This window comes from Platichthys flesus, chromosome 3, assembly GCF_949316205.1.
Source record: "Platichthys flesus chromosome 3, fPlaFle2.1, whole genome shotgun sequence".
Classification (NCBI taxonomy): Eukaryota; Metazoa; Chordata; class Actinopteri; order Pleuronectiformes; family Pleuronectidae; genus Platichthys; species Platichthys flesus.
The window spans coordinates 15,229,664-15,248,562 of NC_084947.1; the positions used below are offsets into that span (position 1 = coordinate 15,229,664).

General features: G+C 44.1%; 3 protein-coding genes across 3 annotated transcripts; 1 reads left to right on the plus strand and 2 right to left on the minus strand.

Moving 5' to 3' along the window:
• Positions 1 to 8: 8 nt before the first annotated feature.
• On the plus strand, positions 9 to 18,570 carry nol6 (nucleolar protein 6 (RNA-associated)). The gene is made up of 26 exons (XM_062382171.1): positions 9 to 155; positions 1,112 to 1,312; positions 1,443 to 1,559; positions 1,679 to 1,858; positions 1,958 to 2,126; positions 2,281 to 2,409; positions 2,524 to 2,687; positions 2,767 to 2,887; positions 3,037 to 3,095; positions 3,201 to 3,302; positions 3,393 to 3,508; positions 3,600 to 3,777; positions 4,553 to 4,675; positions 4,982 to 5,130; positions 8,284 to 8,359; positions 9,188 to 9,328; positions 9,533 to 9,650; positions 9,944 to 10,098; positions 10,287 to 10,450; positions 10,686 to 10,838; positions 10,965 to 11,062; positions 11,237 to 11,361; positions 13,360 to 13,449; positions 13,564 to 13,764; positions 17,970 to 18,071; positions 18,187 to 18,570. Exons 1-26 carry the CDS (start codon positions 117 to 119, stop codon positions 18,334 to 18,336), a joined length of 3,420 nt encoding a protein of 1,139 aa, XP_062238155.1. The 5' UTR covers positions 9 to 116; the 3' UTR covers positions 18,337 to 18,570.
• LOC133947246 (E3 SUMO-protein ligase ZBED1-like) lies at positions 5,123 to 8,318 on the minus strand. The gene is made up of 2 exons (XM_062382172.1): positions 6,562 to 8,318; positions 5,123 to 6,455 (listed from the first exon to the last, which is right to left on the minus strand). Exons 1-2 carry the CDS (start codon positions 8,059 to 8,061, stop codon positions 5,907 to 5,909), a joined length of 2,049 nt encoding a protein of 682 aa, XP_062238156.1. The 5' UTR covers positions 8,062 to 8,318; the 3' UTR covers positions 5,123 to 5,906.
• Positions 11,355 to 12,168, minus strand: LOC133947263 (cocaine- and amphetamine-regulated transcript protein-like). The gene is made up of 3 exons (XM_062382173.1): positions 11,983 to 12,168; positions 11,735 to 11,818; positions 11,355 to 11,592 (listed from the first exon to the last, which is right to left on the minus strand). The coding sequence occupies exons 1-3, from the start codon at positions 12,127 to 12,129 to the stop codon at positions 11,485 to 11,487; spliced, it is 339 nt and encodes a 112-aa protein (XP_062238157.1). The 5' UTR covers positions 12,130 to 12,168; the 3' UTR covers positions 11,355 to 11,484.
• Positions 18,571 to 18,899: the final 329 nt, after the last annotated feature.

Sequence of the window (18,899 nt, forward strand, 5' to 3'; positions counted from 1 at the left end):
GTCCTGGTAGCATGTTTAGCTAACCCTGTGCACACGTGAGAACGCAAGAAGGAAGAGTGGTGTGGATCCAAACTAAATAAATCAGGAGTTATCTTCAACTTGAGAACACACCAGACATGAAAAAGGAGCAGACAGACGCAGAGGAGCCGCTCGAGGTGAGATAAGACGAGTTTAACATGAACCTAGCTTAGCTTTTCGATGCTAACTCACTGCTGCATGGATGTTGCGCTCATGCTTTACGTACAACTCCACAGTCGTGTTACATTGGTTTCCATTACCTACAGAGATATTGAAACAGAATGACAGGGGCTTGACAAACACCAGCGTTAACGCTCATACAATACTGCTCCTTAATGGTTGAAGTCACATCTCAAAGAGGATTTTAGGCATACATGGTTAATCATATTTCAGAGTCAGCTCCACTGACGTGCAGAGTACCACAAGGTTCTGTTCTTGGTCCAGCTTTTTCCACCTATCAGTCATTTTAATGGAGACTTCAATCACTGCAACGCAATCAGTCATCTGAGAAATTTAACTTAATGCTTCAGGGCTATCACGAAATTGATGTCTTGTCACTTTCTGAAGCTAAAATCAGAAAAGCAGGTATTATTGGATGGTCTTGACCATCTAGCAGTCAATTTACTAACTCTCAATTCTCCAAGCCTTATATCTATACTCTTCTTATTACGATTCCTGGTAGTTCCTAAGTCAAGGCTGTTGAATAAGGGTGACCAGGCTTCTGCCATCAGGGCCCAAAGGCTCTCAAATTCCTTGCCAGAGGAGATTAGACTTGTCAGCTCTTCTTTTTTTTTTTTAATTGATGCCTAGAATATGTTTTTCTATAAGAAAGCCTATTAATGCTGAATTTAACTGGTTTTAGTAGTTGTTATTGTTTAAATATTTCCTTGTATTATTCTGTATCGTTTTATTCCCATGTATTTTGTGTAGCACTTTGTAACCTTCTCTAGTTATATCCCGAAATAAATCTGTTCTAGTATGATAACAATTATCAAATTCATAACCTTATGCTGATTCCCTTCCATAATAATAACAAACATGTCAGTCTGAGGTGTTGCTGCTGCCTCATGTTGTGCTGTGTGTTGTTTCACAGATGACTCCCTCTGTTCCCGCTGATGAGGCGGAGGACAATGATGCTCCCGTCAAAGCTAAAAGGAGCAAACCTGATGACAAGGTGGTCTACCACGCGGTGAAGCTGTCTAGAAGTGACCTGTACAGACCTCCCACTGCACAGGAGCTCAACCAGCTGAAGGAGGCGGAGAGCCTGTTTCACTGCAGCCTGCTGAAGATGCAGGTTAGACCTGAGAGAGAAGTGTCATCAGAGACATGAGAAGGAAAAGGAAATGAATTTGTCTTAATTCAAGCCTGTTGTCCTGTGTAGACATTGAACTTTCACACACTCTTAAATTTATCAAAACTGACAGATGGAGGAGCTGCTGAAGGAGGTCACACTGAGTGAGCACAGGAAACGGCAAATAGATGCCTTCGTCCAGACAGTCACCGGGCTGCTACAGGCTGTGCCAGATTCACCAGAGGTTGAGGTTTGTAGAGAAAAAGTTTGTTACTGGAATAGTTAGCTTTATCCCCTTCATTCAGCTCTATACAAAGTCGCACAGACACATGCAAGCACCTTTTAAAAACTCTTTATCTCCGTGTTCAGGTTAGTGACCTGTCTTGGCTGTCAGGTGCAGTTAAGATCCCTTTCCTCCTGATGCCCAAAACGACAAAAGGCAGGTTCCACATGACAGCTCCTGCATCTGTTGACCTGATCGGCAGCTACCCCTTGGGCACCTGCACCAAACCAGCAGTCATGGTGGACCTGGCTGTCACAATCCCAGGAGTAAGTCACCTGCCCTCTTTTTACAGGCTGAATGCAAAACAGATATTGGGTGCTAAGAGACACTGACCTCTTTTGTTCTGCTAATCCCTCTGTTATTAGAATGTCCTCCACCCAAAGGACGTCTTGAACCAGAGGTATCCGAGAAAAAGAGCTCTGTACCTGGCGGGCCTGGCCCAGCATCTCGTGTCCTCATCCGAGATCGGCACCATGCGTTATTCATGTCTCCACGGGAACCGACTCCGACCCGTCCTGCTGCTGACCCCTCCTGGTATCGAACTTTTTCATTCACATCATACTGACCGCCTCTATGGGCATTGAATTTAGTTTTCATTGGATAGATTTTTAGCTATGACTCTTTTTTTTCTGAATGTTTTTATCTGTCTATGATTGTGAGACATGATGTGTTGTGGTGTCCATTCAAGACTCTTCCAGCTTCATGGTGCGCGTGCATGCGTGTCCACCTCCTGGGTTCTTCAAGCCCAGTCGTTTTCACCCCCAGAGGAATAATATCCGGACAGAGTGGTACACTGGACTGCAGACGGCCCAGTCTGGTAAGGCTAGTTCTTCAGATATTATCCATTAAAAAAAAACGATTCAGACAATTATCATAGGGGAATCCTGGAGATATCCCATTCTAAAGCGTTATCTTTTCTCGTTTTCTACAGAGAGCAGTGAACCACCCACTCCACATTACAACAGCTCTGTTCTGGGGGATTTACTGCCCAGGGCTCACCTCCAGTTTCTTTCGGCTGTCAGCTCCCACTGCTCAGCTTTTTCAGAAGGGGTGGCTTTGCTCAAAGTCTGGCTTCGTCAGAGAGAGCTCGACCAGGCAAGAGGCTCATTTGATTGTTGCACAGAGCTTATGTCCATTTTGTATTCTTCTAACCCTGTTTATCTCTTTCTTACAGGGCACTGGTTGTTTTAATGGATTCCTGTCTTCAATGCTGCTGGCCTATTTGCTAACATCTCGCAAAGTCAGTAACACCATGACAGCCTATCAGCTGCTTCGCAACAGCTTGAACTTTCTGGGTAGGAACATTTAAAATCTTCTTAATTCCAGATTTTTTTATATTGTATAATATGTATATAGTATAATGTGATATGTCATAGTAATAATAAATTGCTTTCCACTGTTTTGAATGTCTTGTAACTTCCACACCTGTCACTCTAACCCTCAGCCTCTACAGACCTGACCGTGAACGGGATCAGCCTTGCCAAAAATCCAGACTCTACAGCTGTGAGTGGTCCAGCTTGAATTTAAGACTACAAACCTGTCAATGTCATTTTTTCACACTTTATAAATGAATCACTATTATACAATTCCTCCTTTCTGTCCCCGCAGCCATCTCTCGCCGAGTTCCACAGTGCTTTCCAGGTGGTGTTTGTCGACCCCTCGGGACATCTCAACATGTGTGCTGATATGACTGCTTGTACCTACAAACAGGTAAATACTGTAAAAACAAATGCGCGATTATTACGTTTTCACCAGTGAGAGGAAGCATCAGGTTTTGACCGTTTTCAAATCGGTTCTCAGCTGCAGCACGAGGCGTCTGTGTCGATGCAGTTCTGGGACAACCCCACGGTGGATGGGTTCCACAGCCTCCTCATGACGCCCAAACCCATGATAAGGACAAGCGACCACGTTTTCCAGTACGGCTCAGATCATCAACTAATGCAACAACAACTTTTCTCATCCTGTTAGTCTTCCCTTTCTCATACTGTCGGTTCCTCTTCCACTCAGGTTATGTGAGCTGGCTAAGCTTCAGTCCAGCTGTAAGAAACTGAATCTCCTCAATGAGCTGATGGACCACAGTGGGAATTATGTCCATGCTGCTCTCCCGTTCCTACTGTCACTGCTTCAGCAAGGACTGGGCCAAAGGATTCACCTCATCACCCACTCTCTCTCTCCAGACCCTGAGGTGGGAATGATTTACATTCAGTGGTCCACACCAATTTTTTACCTCCACCAAGGAGGTTGTTTGTTTTTGCCATTAGTCTGTTTGTCTGGCAGTTAGCAGGATAATGCAAAGATGCTGAACTGATTTTTACACAGTATATTTTTACATTTTTATGAGTTCTTCAAGTAATAATGCTGAGTTCTTGATCACAAAAATCAAGCATATTGATAGGACTGATATCTACATCTGTGCAATTTGGTGCGGCTTGATTGGCTTTAAGGGGACTGTTGGGCCTTGGTGGAGGTATGTGTTCCTCCCATAATAGTATATATTCTGTGCTACTAGTAGCAAAGGCAGAACAGTCCCCATGTGAAGCACTTGTTTTCACTAGATCCAGATTTTTTGAGGATCTGGATCAAATTGCACACACTCATGAATATCAGTCCCTTAAAGAGCCTACTTTTAATTTTAAATCTAGATCCGTGAATTACTCTTTGTGAAGCAAATTGTTGAAAGACACTATCGCAAACGGTTCCTGGATCTTGCACCAGAATTCTTATCATCATGCCTCTCCCCTCAACAATAATTAATGGAAATCTGTTGAGTCGCTTTTTCGAATTCTTGCTGTCAAACACATAAACATAGCCTTCTCAGTGGAGGTAATTACATCCGCATTAATACTACTACAGCAGTTCATGTTAGTGATTAAAAGTGCCCATCAAAATATATGTACATTCTACGGTCATTAAACCAATGAAGTTGTTGAACTTAATTCATTTTTTTGGTTTCATCACAGTGGTGTGTGGAGAGTGAAGCCCCAAAACACAAAGCTCAACCTCCTCTCTCCTTCGGTCTGCTCCTGAGGCCGGAGCTGGCCGCCTCTGTGCTTGAGAGAGGTCCGCCTGCAGACAGCCCTAGGGTAACCTCACCAGTCTCTGTCTTCTGTGCATGTGTGGAGTGTTTCATTCCTTCTTTTCCCAATGTGGTAACAGGAGTTAAACTTAAGTTGATTTGAGTTCAGTATCAAAAGTGCAGTGAAGAGGGAGCACTCTGGTACTACATTGTCCCACAGGCTTAAAGTTACACATGCTCACCGAACCATGGCTATTATTATTATTATTATGTAGTATGGTTAAAATATGTTCAGGATTGTAGTAATCTAAATGTAGTAGTTGTGGCCACAAATTGGTTGCAGTTCTAATACGGCTGACATTTGCCCTGTTAGGCAGCCGAGTTTCGCCAGCTGTGGGGTCCTCGCTCCGAGCTGCGCCGCTTCCAGGACGGCGGCATCACCGAGGCCGTGCTGTGGGAAGGAGAGAGCATGTGCCAGAAACGACTGGTCCCCAAACAGATCATCTCACACCTGCTACAGCTGTATGTATTTTATCATAGGATCAGCATACTGAGACACAACAGCCATCACATTAATACTGGTTATTATACATTGGTAGTTTGTTCAGTGTCTTCTATCTGTGCAAATATTAACTTTGATACCATGGTTACAAAGATTACAACTACATGATTATAAAGACATGTACTTTGTAACTACCATGTTATAAACATTACTTGGGTTAAGGTGAATGATGATGTTGCTGACATAATTTTACCACTGGCTTTATGTAGCTAAGTAATCAACTGCAATTCAGCTGATATCAACTACTGTAAAGTGAGTTCCCATGTGGCTCCATTTTTAACAGTTCGCACTCTGGACCTTTTAATGGAAGAGTTAAATTCTCCGAGGAACCTGAGGGCAGCTGTGGCTCAGGAGGTAAAGAGGGTCAGTTGTTCGATCCCCGTCTCCTAGAGTCTGCATCCTGTAGTGCCCATTGGCAAAATACTGAATCTGACATCTACCTTGACTGTTTATAAATGGTGTAGTAGAAGAAACACCATATGAATGCATGTGTGAATGGGTTCATGAAACTTGTACTGTAAAGTGCGTTGAGCAGTCTCTAAAACATGAAAAGCGCCATATAAATACAATCTATTCAACTTTTTTTGTCGTCAGCATTGGGGAAGCACCTGTTGTTAAAGCCTTGTTATCGCCCATTTCTTTCTGACTGTTGTGTCCACCACTGCACCACAGTAGCCTTAATCTATGATCAGTACAGGAAGTCAGCGTAAGCCTTCATCATGTTTGGTCTTATAAATTACGCATTTCGGTTTACAAAGATCATCATGTCAACATGCTCTGGGCTCAGTCTTGTTCGCATTGTAGCAAACGCTTGTCCCGACTCAGACAACAAAGACGGTAGCGATACCCCTGGTACGCACAAATAGTGTCTCGCCAGGGTGGCCAGTTTGGGGAATCTCGGCCCATTCACCCTCCACCAATCAAGGGGGTTTATGTCCAATGAGGGGGCGATGTCTCTCAAGTAGTAGTCTACCTGAGCCTCAGAGTCTGTGGCGTAGGAGGAGCTGTAGTTGTCTCCGAGGAGCAACATCATGGTGTTTTTGGTGTCACTTCTCATTTGTGTGGGCATTGCCACCTGGCTAATATCAGGCGTGATCAGGGTTTCTTGCTGTTCATCCTTTGGACCCACTGTGGTCGTTACGACATCTAACTTTGAAACCAGCTCGTGCAGTTTGACCTTGGCAGCCAGTCTCCCTGTCGGCGTCAGGAAGCTGAGATGTTTGTGACGAGGGTCCAGCATGGAGGCGATCAGAGCTGGTTTGGACGACAAGTCATTAGAGTCGACCTGCAAACAGTAGAATAACAAAAAGGGAATATATGAAGAGGAAGATTATTTTTGTCATTATATATACATTATATAACCAAATGTATTTTACTTAGTTCATGCCTACCTCCATGTGACTCCTAAGCGACGTCTGAACTTTCAGCTTAAACTCTGACACTTGTTCAACATCATTCTCTCTTGGCACAAGGTGAGTCTGAATTAGGCTGAATGTGATTGGGTAGATGTTTGAAATGGACACCTCTGTTTCAGCAGATATGACTGTCGTTGCCCATTTCAAGGTTGCCAGCACAGGTGTGAAATTCTCAATTATTTGCCAGTAGTCATCTTCAATCTCAAGGGTCTGGGCTTCCTGTCTGTTGGTGACTGTGCGATCGGAGAGCACAGCTTTAATAGCCCACCTTTGCTCTAGTAAGCGTTCAAACATATCACAGATCGTGTCCCATCGAGCTTTGCTCGACTGGATAAGCTTGTGCTGCAGCAGGCACATCTGAACCTGCTTCTGCTCCAAGGCCTCAACCGCCAGCATGTTGTGACTGAAGTGCTTGGCAAGTTTCCCTGCAGAAACTATGATGCGGACTAAATCCCCACTCAGCCCATTACTGACGGCCTGCTGCAGTGTAGTGGCAAAGCAAGTGGCGTAGTCCCAGCTGACGCGGGCACATGCATGTGCTGACAAAATGTCTTGTGTGTTGTTATGAACACACGCTGTCACTTTCCCATCGATGCCCCACGTCTTCACGGTGTTGAGCAGCTTCTCTGTGACGCTGTCTGTAGTGGGCTGACTGTCTGATGACAGCTTGTGTGTCTGCAGCACGGCTGCCCTGCCCAGCCACTCCTCCGTGATGAACGAGCAGGACACTGTGATGTACCTTTGGAAGGGCAGTTCTGTCCAGAATTCAGCAGTGAGAGCCACTTTCTCCACCCTACTCAGCTGCACCACCAGCTCCTCCACCTTCTCATGGAAGTGTCCTTCAATAAGACGTGTGATTTCACCAGTAGATGGCATTCTATAATTATGCACTGTGTATGCAAGTAGCTCTCGAAACCCATCCCCACTAACCATGCTGATGGGGAGCATGTCCTTCTCTATCATCCTGGAGATGAGTTCAGTCACCTCGGCGTGTGTGGCCAGTGACACCCCGTCATTAGGCATCGTGTCGGGGTGCTTGCTCTTGATGTGGTACATCATGCTGGTGGTGCTGCTCCTGTACTTAAGCTTGGTGTCACACATGGTGCAGTGGACCTCGTCGTCCACTTTGATGAAAATGTCCCACACGGAGCTCCGCTTCAGGCGCTTCCTCTCCCCGTAGTCTCGCTCGTGGATGTTCGCCGCCACGTTGGGAGACATGACGTTCACCTGCATGATGTCCTGGTTGTTAGCGGCGCTCTCCTCCTCGCTGCTGCACTGGACGGTGCAGATCAGCGGCTTCTCGTCCTCGTCCAGCGGCGCAGTGTGCGGATGGTGCCTGCTCATGTGGTGCATCATGGTGCTAGTGGCTCCGCCGCAGTACTTCAGCGTCGCGTCGCATTTCATGCAGCGGACGAAGTTGCCCACTTGTTCGAAGCAGTCCCACACCGAGCTGCGTCTCCTGCCGGTCCGCTTCATGTCCCGAGCCGCTGCGGCACACGGAGCCCAGGGATGTTTCCGTTAGCTAGCGAGCTAATGCTAACTGCCAGCGCATGAATGTAATAAAACCCTGAATCATGCCCCAGTTGACTTCAGCACATTCCCTGACAGCAGAAAGCAGAGTGGGGGGTAGGGGTGTGGATTTGCGGAAGCCTCACTTGTCTCTTTTTAAATGGAAATGTGATATTTATTGTCCACCAGACACGCAGAGATCCCCGAGTCCTGTGTGCGGTATGTGGGGGCGATGGTGGATGACGTCATCAAGACGGGAAGTGAGGTAAGTCGTTGAGATTTAATTGACATGTTTTTAGACATTTAAATTGAAAATAAAGTTGATGATTCAGTGAAAACAAATATAATTAATTTGGGGTAAATGTTGGGGTATAATCTGCTATGAGGGCCCGGCAGTATCTGTTTACCCTTGTACATATATTTATTTGTTTTCTTAAATGTTATGTTTGTTAATTATATTGTGTTATTTAAGGCCTGAAATGTTGGAATGTTTGTTATTGCATGACAAATTAAATAAAATAATGTAGACGACCAGTGTAGGGGGTCAGTATTGCACCATTAGATAAGAAACTTTATTGATCCCATGCAGTAAAAATGCACCTGTTACAGAAGCAGATAGTCAGAATGAGGTCTAGAAAGAACACACAGAGGATAACAAACAATAAAATATGCAATAAGAAAGAAAAAAAATAAGGTACAGAATATTAATTTATTACGCACTTTACATCGTAAAGGCTATTTGTATAGGGACATACTTGAGTAAATTGCAGTGAAGTAGACATTTATATAAACTGTTATTAGTTTATAGGCAGGTATGGTACAAAATATGAATGTTATGAGCCATATATATTAAATGTGTATAATTTCACAGTAGTATGCTAAATAGCAGTATAAATAAATAGGTATAAATATACATTGCATTTACATAAATGTATAGTAGGTGAATATATCACAATAAGAGCTGGCCTGAGGAATAATATAATTGATATAAGTTGTACACATGGAAGAAAAGTAATGTGCAAAGGATGCTTATGTGCAAAAGGACATTTTTATCAGCAATAGTGCAAGTAATGATGGGAAGTTGTGTCTTCAGGTGCCCAGTACAGGAGAGGAGGACAGTCTGAAGGTGGTTCAGTCTTATGATGACCTGAGTAGAAAACTGTGGAGGCTGGAGGGTCTGCCTCTGGCCATCACAGCAGTGCAAGGAGCTCACCCTGCGCTCAGATACACACAGGTAAAGCCTCTGGTTCTCAACAGGAAAATTGCTCTTACTCATTGCTCTATTACTCATGTAATTATTGGCAACATTTTTAGTAATTCAGTATCATTTTAAAGACCTCTTCCATGCAGCTCCTGCTCAGAGAGCTGTTCTAATGGTGTTGACAGCTGTGGCTATTGTACGTTGTGACTGTTCTAACATGTCAGCTGTGCCTTGCAGGTCTTTCCCCCTCAGCCACTGAGGCTGGACTATTCCTTCTTTGAGAGGGAAAAGACTGCCAGATCATTGGTGCCAAAGGAAGACAAACCGTGCCCCCCTTATATCACCCCTATCACAGGTTAGTGCCTGATCTACCTTCATGTCAGCCCCTGGCTTTCGTGTCTCTACTCTTATAAAATAATAAAAGCCAAGAATAGCAATTAAAATATAAGTGGTACTGCTAAGTGAGTTATGCACTGTTTACCTTAGAGACTACATTACACATCAATTTTCACTCTCACTTAATTTCTCTTTTCCTTGCACGTGTGTTCCCTGTACACACGTCAAAGCTGGAAGATTACAGCAACTTAACCACAGGTAATTGGCCTCATAGACTCTTAAAACATGTGTTGGTAACCCTCATTGTTGCAGTGATCTGTCACATGGAGGGGAGTGGAAAGTGGCCTCACGACCGCCTCGCTATCCGTCATATCCGCGCCGCTTTTCACAACAGCCTGGGAGAGTTGCTCAAGAACCAACATAATTATACGTCCAGGCCCTGCCCCACACACCTGGATGTCTGGAAGGTGAGTTTGTTTACATGACTCACTTTGTCTGTGAACCTGACTGTAGAGATAATGCAAAACAAGTTTGTTGGAATCTTATTAGATCTGGGATGTTTTTTAGCCTTGGCACTTTTTTTTTTTTTTTTTCCATTGAAGTTCACTGGATTGTTTATTAACATCCTCTCGCCTCCATTTGCTCATGTGTCAAGGACGGTTTGGCGTTCCGGGTGCAGGTGGCCTATCATCGGGAGCCTCAGGTGCTGAGGGAGAGCGTGAATGCAGAGGGCCTGCTGGTTGTGAGGGACAATGAGGAGGCTCAGGCTCTGGAGATGGCCACAATTCACAAGCCTCTGCTCACGAGCACATTACATGGGTAAAACTCAAACAGTGACGCAAAGTAGAACCTGCGTTTGAGAAAGCAGTGTTGCAGCTAGAATCTTTACAGATATTTTGGGACCATATTTTCACTTTCTTTAACTTATGACCTACTTTTCTTCCTCCCTGTTCTTCCTTTTTCCCCCTGTATCATTGTTGTTTTGCTTCCTCTGCGATTACACTATTACTTTATTTTCTTCTCCATTGTTTACATTCCATCTTTCTGTTGTCAGGCTGCAGCAGGAGCACCCAAGTTTTGGTGCCGTGTGTCGCCTGGTCAAGCGCTGGCTGGGAGCTCAGCTCTTCAGTGAGGACATTACAGAGGACGCGGCCGACCTGCTGGTGGCGTCACTTTTCATGCAGCCCGCACCTTTCACTCCTCCTGGGTGACTACCACTTCTACTTTTTGATAATCTGTGCACGTTATCAGGGTCGCCTGCGAGAACACAGTCTGTTTACATGCCTTTGTTGGTTCAGTTGGTCATGTGAGTGAATTTGTCCTCGTTCCCCAGTTCTCCCCAGGTGGGCTTCCTCCGCTTCCTTCATCTGCTCTCCTCCTTTGACTGGAGGAACAACCCACTGGTGGTCAACCTCAACAACCAACTCTTAGGCACGCACACACACACGCACCAACACATACACCCCTCTTCTCTCCGTGTCACACAAACAAATCCTTCCTGTCCGCTTTCTATTTACACACCCGACATACTTTAACATCCTGCTCATGTGTGTTGCTGTTTCCACGCAAAGTTGAATTGTTGTTCTCTTCTTTGGTCACGTGTAGCCACTGACTACACAGAAATCAAGAATGACTTCATGGCCTCCAGAGAGTCTCTGCCTGTCATGTTTATAGCTACGCCTAAGGACAAAACAACATCGATGTGGACCAAGCGAGGACCTAGTGTACAGGTCAGTGGACATGCAAACGCACAAGCACAACTTGCACAGCAACACATTTTAAGTGATCAGTGATCAGTCAAAGAATAAGACAAAATGGGATGATGACATAAACAAGGTCACAAACACAGTTAATTACAAACAACGGTGTAGAAAAGAGTTGCATGTTCTTGGCAAAGAGCAGTCGCATAGTTTCCCGATCCTGGAGCCTTTCCTCAGTGCACATTGTTCTCCTGGATCACACTGTCAAATTATATGCAACTATTATAAGAAGTATTGATTAATGATTTACAGCTGATAAGTAAACAGTAAATGTCCCTGGAAAAATTATAAATGTTTATCGCAAAACAGATTTTTAGACGAGATTATTGTCTGCACTACTCACCACAGGCAAATAGCCGATCTTTCTTCTCAGAGCTGAAAATTGATGGTTCTGAAGTCTTTCCAAAACCTCATGTAAATCATTGATCTGGAAATGCAGAAATTGTATTTATTAATTTAGCATAAAACCAAAATATGAATTAATAAACAACGTTTCAAAGGCTCAATGTCCCTTAGTATATCCACAGCCTCCTTAGCCAACTCTTTGAAAGCACTTCATATGTTTTTTGGAGACCGTCAGGTTTAGCTCACCAGTTGCTGTTCATTGCCGTTTTCTGACGTGGTGAAATAGGGTAAATGTTTAGTTCTGTATTCCTCTGTGTGGATGTGAGCGTAGCTGTGTAAGAGTCCAGCCATGCACAGCAGTGTCCTAAAAAGATGCACGCAGCAGCTCCCCATGGTGCGTAGCTGACCCAGATAAGTTTCCTGCGCTCGCCCACTTCACTCCCACCTACAAGCCCAACATTGACTCCAAGCCTCTCCCACCATCCTCTTTTATACGCCTGCTGAGAGCAGGATCTTTGTCCACTGTGATGTCATCTTGGGCTTAATGAGCAAAATTGTAATGTTTATGTCAATTATCCCCTCTCTGGAAGCTCAGGTTGCATGTGTTTTTATATAAATATATTTTTGATTCACATGCCCACCCTCACTGACTCCCAAACCTGAAAACGTCTTTCAAGACAAATACACAGATGATGAGCGAGTGACCTGGTGGGTTATTTGTAGTTGTTTCAATGCCTCTGAATGACCACTAGGGAGCAGATTGGATGCATTGAATCAGAATGAATGTTTAAGTTTTTCGTTCTGAATTCACAAGAGGCTTTCGGTCAACAACATGTACACGGCCGCAGACCAGACCACTTACCCCGTAAAACAAATAATGATCCTGTTGAATGAACATAATCATCATAATTTGGTCCATCTGACCGAGAGAAGTTAAAATACAAAAGAACAATGTAATGCGATGGAATCAGCTGAAATAAATGTTTGAGGAGTTCAGTGCGTTCAGTAAGGAGAAAGTAATTTTAAGCACCTTTTTTGAAAGATCATGAATTTTTTTTTTTTAAAAGCATCCCATTTTTATTATTATGCTTGTTTTTCTAATTGTGTAAATGAACAAAGAACCTCTTACTACTTGTGATTGGATCCCTCTGTTTATCCTAGTGGATTAGATAAGGCTTATCACTAGGTTCTCACTACACTCCAGGATATTGCTCTTGATGTAATGTTATTTATGATGGCATTGCCTTTGTGTGCATGCAGTTTTTATTACAGTGATAATTGTAATGGCAACCAGTAATATAAATAATTCCACCAAGCCCCAATAGATCCCTTAAATTGAATCGAGCCACACCAAATTGCAAACTCTTAAAGATCATTGCCTGAAATATGCCTCTTTTTATCCCCTCAGGATCCATAAATTATTCTGTGTGAAATTAGAAAAATCAAAAAAATGCAGACAATGTTAAATGGTTTCTTGTCCCATCCTTAAACCAAGTTTCATGGAAATCTGTTGAGTAGCTCTTTTGTAATCCTGCTGACAATCAATCAAACCATCCAACAAACTGACAGGGTTGAAACCGTAGCCTCCAGAATGTCTACAGCTACTTTTGGTTGTGTTTTCAGATGCTGCAGCGTGTGGTGATGGTGGCTGCAGAGAGTCTGAAAGTACTGGAACATCAGCTGATGGACGGCAGCCAGATTCAGGATGTCAGGGTGAGTAGCAGTCACTTGAAATCTCTCATTCACTCACCATTTCTTAAATGATCCAATGTTTCAGCGAACTGTCATTAAATACCTCTTCACTGATCCACTGGTGTTTGCGCGCAGGTGATCATGCGTCCTCCTCTGGACGCCTACGACGTCTTGATCCACCTGAGCCCGAAGCAGGTTCCCCTCCTCGCGCAAGCAGTAGACCCCCCCGCTGTCAACTTCAGCAGGGGCGGGATGACTGGCGGCGCGATCCAGCCCGGGGGGGCCCTGCCTGTCATCGACTACAACCCGGTGTCGCTCTACCTGGCCGAGCTCAGAGTGAGTCTGTCAGGGAGGGTGTCAGTTTCACATCACCTTGATAAAAATGTAAAGCAGTAGCTTCCTGATAAAACAGATAACTGGGAAATACCCAGTAAACTTTCATGTCTGTGCATTGTTCAAAAAGCCATGACATTGATGCATGAACACTGATGATATCTCTCTTTCTTTTCTACTAAAGCAGTAATATCCATGGTCTTCACCTTCTCTTTTCACACTCATATACATGACCTATATGCATATTTCTCAGCAAGCCTCTTGACGCTTGACCTCTGTCTTTGTCCTTCTCACTCCATCTCTCTTCTTGTTGTTTGTCCCCATCAACCATTGATGCGTTGAAAGGACATTTGCTACATTATGCAGCCAATACAGCCTGTGCACAGTATACACTGTGTACACCTAGCCCTCAATGACAGGGATCATCAGTCAATCCGAGAGCTGATATAGAAAAGAATAGAAAGCTTTATTGTGATTGTGCAGTATACAATGAGATTAGTTGTCCTCAAGTTAAGTTCATTTAACATTTGAAACCACATCAACCACCATACACATTCCTTCAGCCACTAAATGCACATTTAGTTTGAGAAGTAATGATTGCACTAGTTAAACAGATCCATTGGGTTAAGCTTAGCAAAGAGCTGCTGCACTCATGCACGCCACCATTTCACTGAGCTTATCAAATAGAGGTAAATGAAAGGGCGCATGGAAAGAAGTTAACTGAGGTCACTGAAGCGGTTTTCAGACCTGAACTCCAGAGAAAGTTACCACAATTGGTTTTCTGGAGTTTGCCTTTCACACATCAACACTGCAGCATGTATGACACAACTTTTTCATCCTGAGATATTTGTTTTGTTTTCCGTTTTGTGTTTGTCGCATGTAATAAGGGTCATCAACACAATCTCTCACTTGCTGTGCAGCAGACCTCCTGCTGTGTTCACAAATGGGCACATTCGGACATTACTCAGAAGTCTTACTAGGGGGCTTCTATGAGAAACTGTGGAGAGACTTCGGAGCCTCTTACTCGGTTGTTCTTGCATTCAGATTCATAGTATTCACAGTATAACATGCAGATCAAAGTGCTTGACAAAAAACGTAAGAACACAAGCTTAAAAATAGACGGGGAAATATGTTACAACAAAAATTTATGAAAAAAATGTGAAATAATTAATTGAGTAAGGCAATGTTATAAAGAAAAAGAAGTCATGATTACATTTATTTATAACAAAGGTTGGGCACTTTCTGAACTGTGTTGACAGAGAATGCACGTTAGTTCAGTTAGTTCAGCAGCGTTGACGCCTGATGACAGAAAGCTGCCTCAACATGTTTGTTATTCGTTTAAGATTAAGATATGTATATTCATACCAAACACATGCACAGACATGCACAACACACCCAAATTCAACCTCTGCATTTAACTAGGGATGCACCCATATGGAAATTCTTGGCCGATACCGATATTTAAAATAACAATCTGGCCGATACCGATATTTGTTTATTTTCTTTTTGTTGTTATTCATTCAACCTTTTGTGCCAGAAAAATAATTAAATCATTATTTAAAAAGCACTATTTAAAAAATGTTCAACCCTTCATCACTCTTATCTTTTAATGAGCACAAATTGAATCAGATTTATGAAACAATCTTTGATTTAACTAAACTTTATTTAACAGAGACATATTATGGTTCCTTGGGATCTTGATGAAATGACGGTAACATATTTTGGTCAAAATACCACAAGGATAATTTAAAACAGCACCTTTTAACCCTGTCTAAAAAAGCCCTGTTAAAGTATCATTATAGAGAACGGTCTTCTCATTGATTTACGGTAGCAGTATTGCCCGTTTATTAGATGTGTTACGGTTTCTGTCTGTATGACGTATGTTGTCAATTCCCTTGTTACCTGTGCATGAGACGGATGACTAGAGCCGATGCACATGAGAATAAAGTACTTAATCAGACGCTACGCTCATACTTTTTACGCCAAGTTACACTGCATGAGTCAAGATAACTTAACAAGCCCTCCTCAGTTTTACCTGTTTTTAGTATCGGGCAGAAATCACATCGCGTCAACACCCACCGTGGCCCTTCGCGATGATTGTTTTAATTAAACAGTCGGATTCCCCTGGTCCGCACCAGTTCTAAAGGCCTCAAGGCCTCAGTATGCTTCTCAGAGTCCGTTGCAGACGGACAGAGCGGACGGACCCTTTTTGATTTATAGTTCTACGAGCCTTTTGCTTGTGAAAACAATTCACCGCCAGAACAGTAGATGGCGCAACGGAAGTCGAGCTTAGAGAAGCCTACCTCATGAGGTATATAGAAGAAGTCCACGCTGGTTTATTTATGTCCTCCCGGCTCCTCACACACAGTGAACGATGGCAACTAATAGAAAAAGGATGTTGATGACGCGACAGTTTTTGCTGGAATAAAGTGACACCCAGCGGGTCATAATGCTTATGTTATCGTGTCTTAACGCAGCGGTTCCCCGGTCTTGTTTCCAAACTGCGTTGCTAATTCAACAGCTGCAACAGCTTGAAGCTACACGGAGGCAGCTAGCTCCACCCCCCCCCCTCAGCTTCCACACACAGTCAGCAGGGACACCCGATACTAACTACTACCAAGTGTTTGCTTGTAACCTGACGGTGTTTGAGAAACAGTGTCATGACAGCCGTGGGATTAAAGTCAGCGGGTTTTGCGCTGTTCCCACCGCAGTTAGCATGGTGGCTAGCCCGCTAGCCCCGTTATGAAAGTTCGTTATAACCGTATGTGACCGTACACACATGCCGTAAGTGCTCTAACCAGCCACCGTCAGCCGGACAACGCCGCTGGCTTAACACACTTGTCACATTAATCACAGAGTCGTAGTTGTGATTTTGGTTTATTGTGATGTAGGGAATGGATCAGGAAGTTTCTATTCCGAAATGCTGGCGTTAGCGGACCAATCACAGCCAAGGGCTATCCGTGGGCTCTCCGCCATTTCGACATGTAGTTAGAAAAATGAGAGCTTCACGAAAAGCTCTCCGAGGAGCCACGGAGAGGGCGTTTTAGTTGGAGAAGGCGGTCCTATCTGTCCGTGTCCGTCAAAACGGAGAAGCATACATTGGCCTTAAAGGCCAAATTATACTCGTGTTGCACAGACGCACGCATGCACGCAAGACACGCAACACGCCCCTTTCGAGCCCTCTGGTGGCTTGCGTGCGTCCGCCAATTTTTCTAACTATACGACAAAACGACGCGAGCCTCACGCAGCCCGCAAGGCTTGTGATTGGTCGGGTTACTACATCCCGTCCGGAGTCTAGTTTCCGGTTTCATGCCCCACAATACGCGGAAATCACGGAAGATTTAGAAGAACGAATATGGACCAAGAGCACTTGGCAGAAGAGATCCGAAAGTATGACCACTTGTATAACCGTCACTGACTGGCCGATTTGTCCGCCAGAAATAGGCTATGAGGAGCCGGAGTGGCGATGTAAATAAACATTCGACGAAGAAGAAGACGTCTCTTCTTTGTGTGTTTTGTTTTCGAAAAAAAAAGTTACTCCGCCTAGTGTTCTGGCGGTGAATTGCGTTGCAACACGCGCAACACGTTTAGGAAGCATAAACCAAAACGGATCCGTCGATGCAGCTGCGTGGCCTTCCGCGGTTGCAGTCGCAGGACTATAATTAGGCCTTAAGTCAGCTGCTAGGCGCCAGCCGAGGCGCACCGCCGGAGGGGGCCCCCCGCGCGAACGGAGGGTTCCCCCCCAGCTGTCGCCGTAGCTGAGGTGATCCGCGAGAAGGGCCCGACGCGCGTCCAGAGTGGCCGCTGCTGACCGCGTACCCAGTCCCCTCCAACGGCCCGCCTTCTGCGCCGGCGATGGACGCCCCGCGGTCCAAGAGAGAGAAAGCCGTGAGGCGCCACCGGATGAGGACCTCCCGGTGCCGCACACTGAGCCTCCAGCGGCGCGGAGAGGAGGGCGAAGGAGCGACTGCTCCCCCAGCCGCGGCACAATTTTTAAATATATCCCTTGCCTAACGGGCAACCTGTGCTGTGATGCTACCACTGGTGTGATGTGTTCTCTTTTCCCATGTTTGGCTACGACCAATCAAGAAGTAACAATTTATATTAAGGATATAATATAGTAGGATTTGCTTTTGGAATCGACAACTGCAACAAAAAATTGTCTGCTTATTTCCTGAATTCCATCACTCAACCTGATATATTTCCAGGAGGCGTTCGGAGACCTCGCTCTCTTCTTCTGTGATCCCCATGGTGGAACAGTGATTGCAGTTTTATGGAAACCGAAGGCCTTCATCTCGATGCCTTTTAAGGTAAAGGTTAAGTTTCCCATGTCCCCTAGCCCTATTATGATGTCAACTCCAATATGCTCATTTTTCACCTGTCAACATCTGTCACGCCGACCTTATGTTTTACTCTCTCCCTCAGACGTCGCAGGTGTCTGCTCGGAGCGTGGAGGTGACGGGGGAGGAAGTGAAGACTGTTCCTAATGTGGAGGCGATTCTGGAGGACTTCCTGATCATGGGGAAGGGATTGATCAAATCAGTGGACGCAAGGACTGAAAAATGGTCATTTTAGAAAATTCAAATGTTCAAACACACGCACCTCTTTCTCCAGAATCTTTTTAGCATCTGACATGTTCACCACACAGTTTATTTGATCCTTTTGTTTTGGTTCTCTCTGCCTATTTGAAAAAGAACAATGTAAACATGAATGAATTGTGGACCTCTTCTTCACATTATTGTATGTGTATGGGCCATGTATGTTTTGGTGTAGTGGCATCAAACCCAATAAATACATATCTACTCTTTATCATTTTAGTTTCAGTGTTTTTGTTGCAGTAGAGCTCCAATTATTAGTTTTATTGATCAGTGGACCAACTGAAAATTAATAAACAGTTTGATAATTGATTAATTGTGAAAGTTAAGGTTCTTATAAATGTGAAGAAATGCGTTTTCTTTTAATGTTTTCTATTTTTGCAAACTGAATATATATTTAGATTTGGACGGTTGACTTAGCAAAATGAGTAATTAAAAGCATAGGATTAGAATCTTAGAAAGATTGTTTCGCATAATTCATTGAAGCTTAATTGATCAAATCAAGAAAATAATAATTGACTGTATGTGACAGTTTTGTATTCA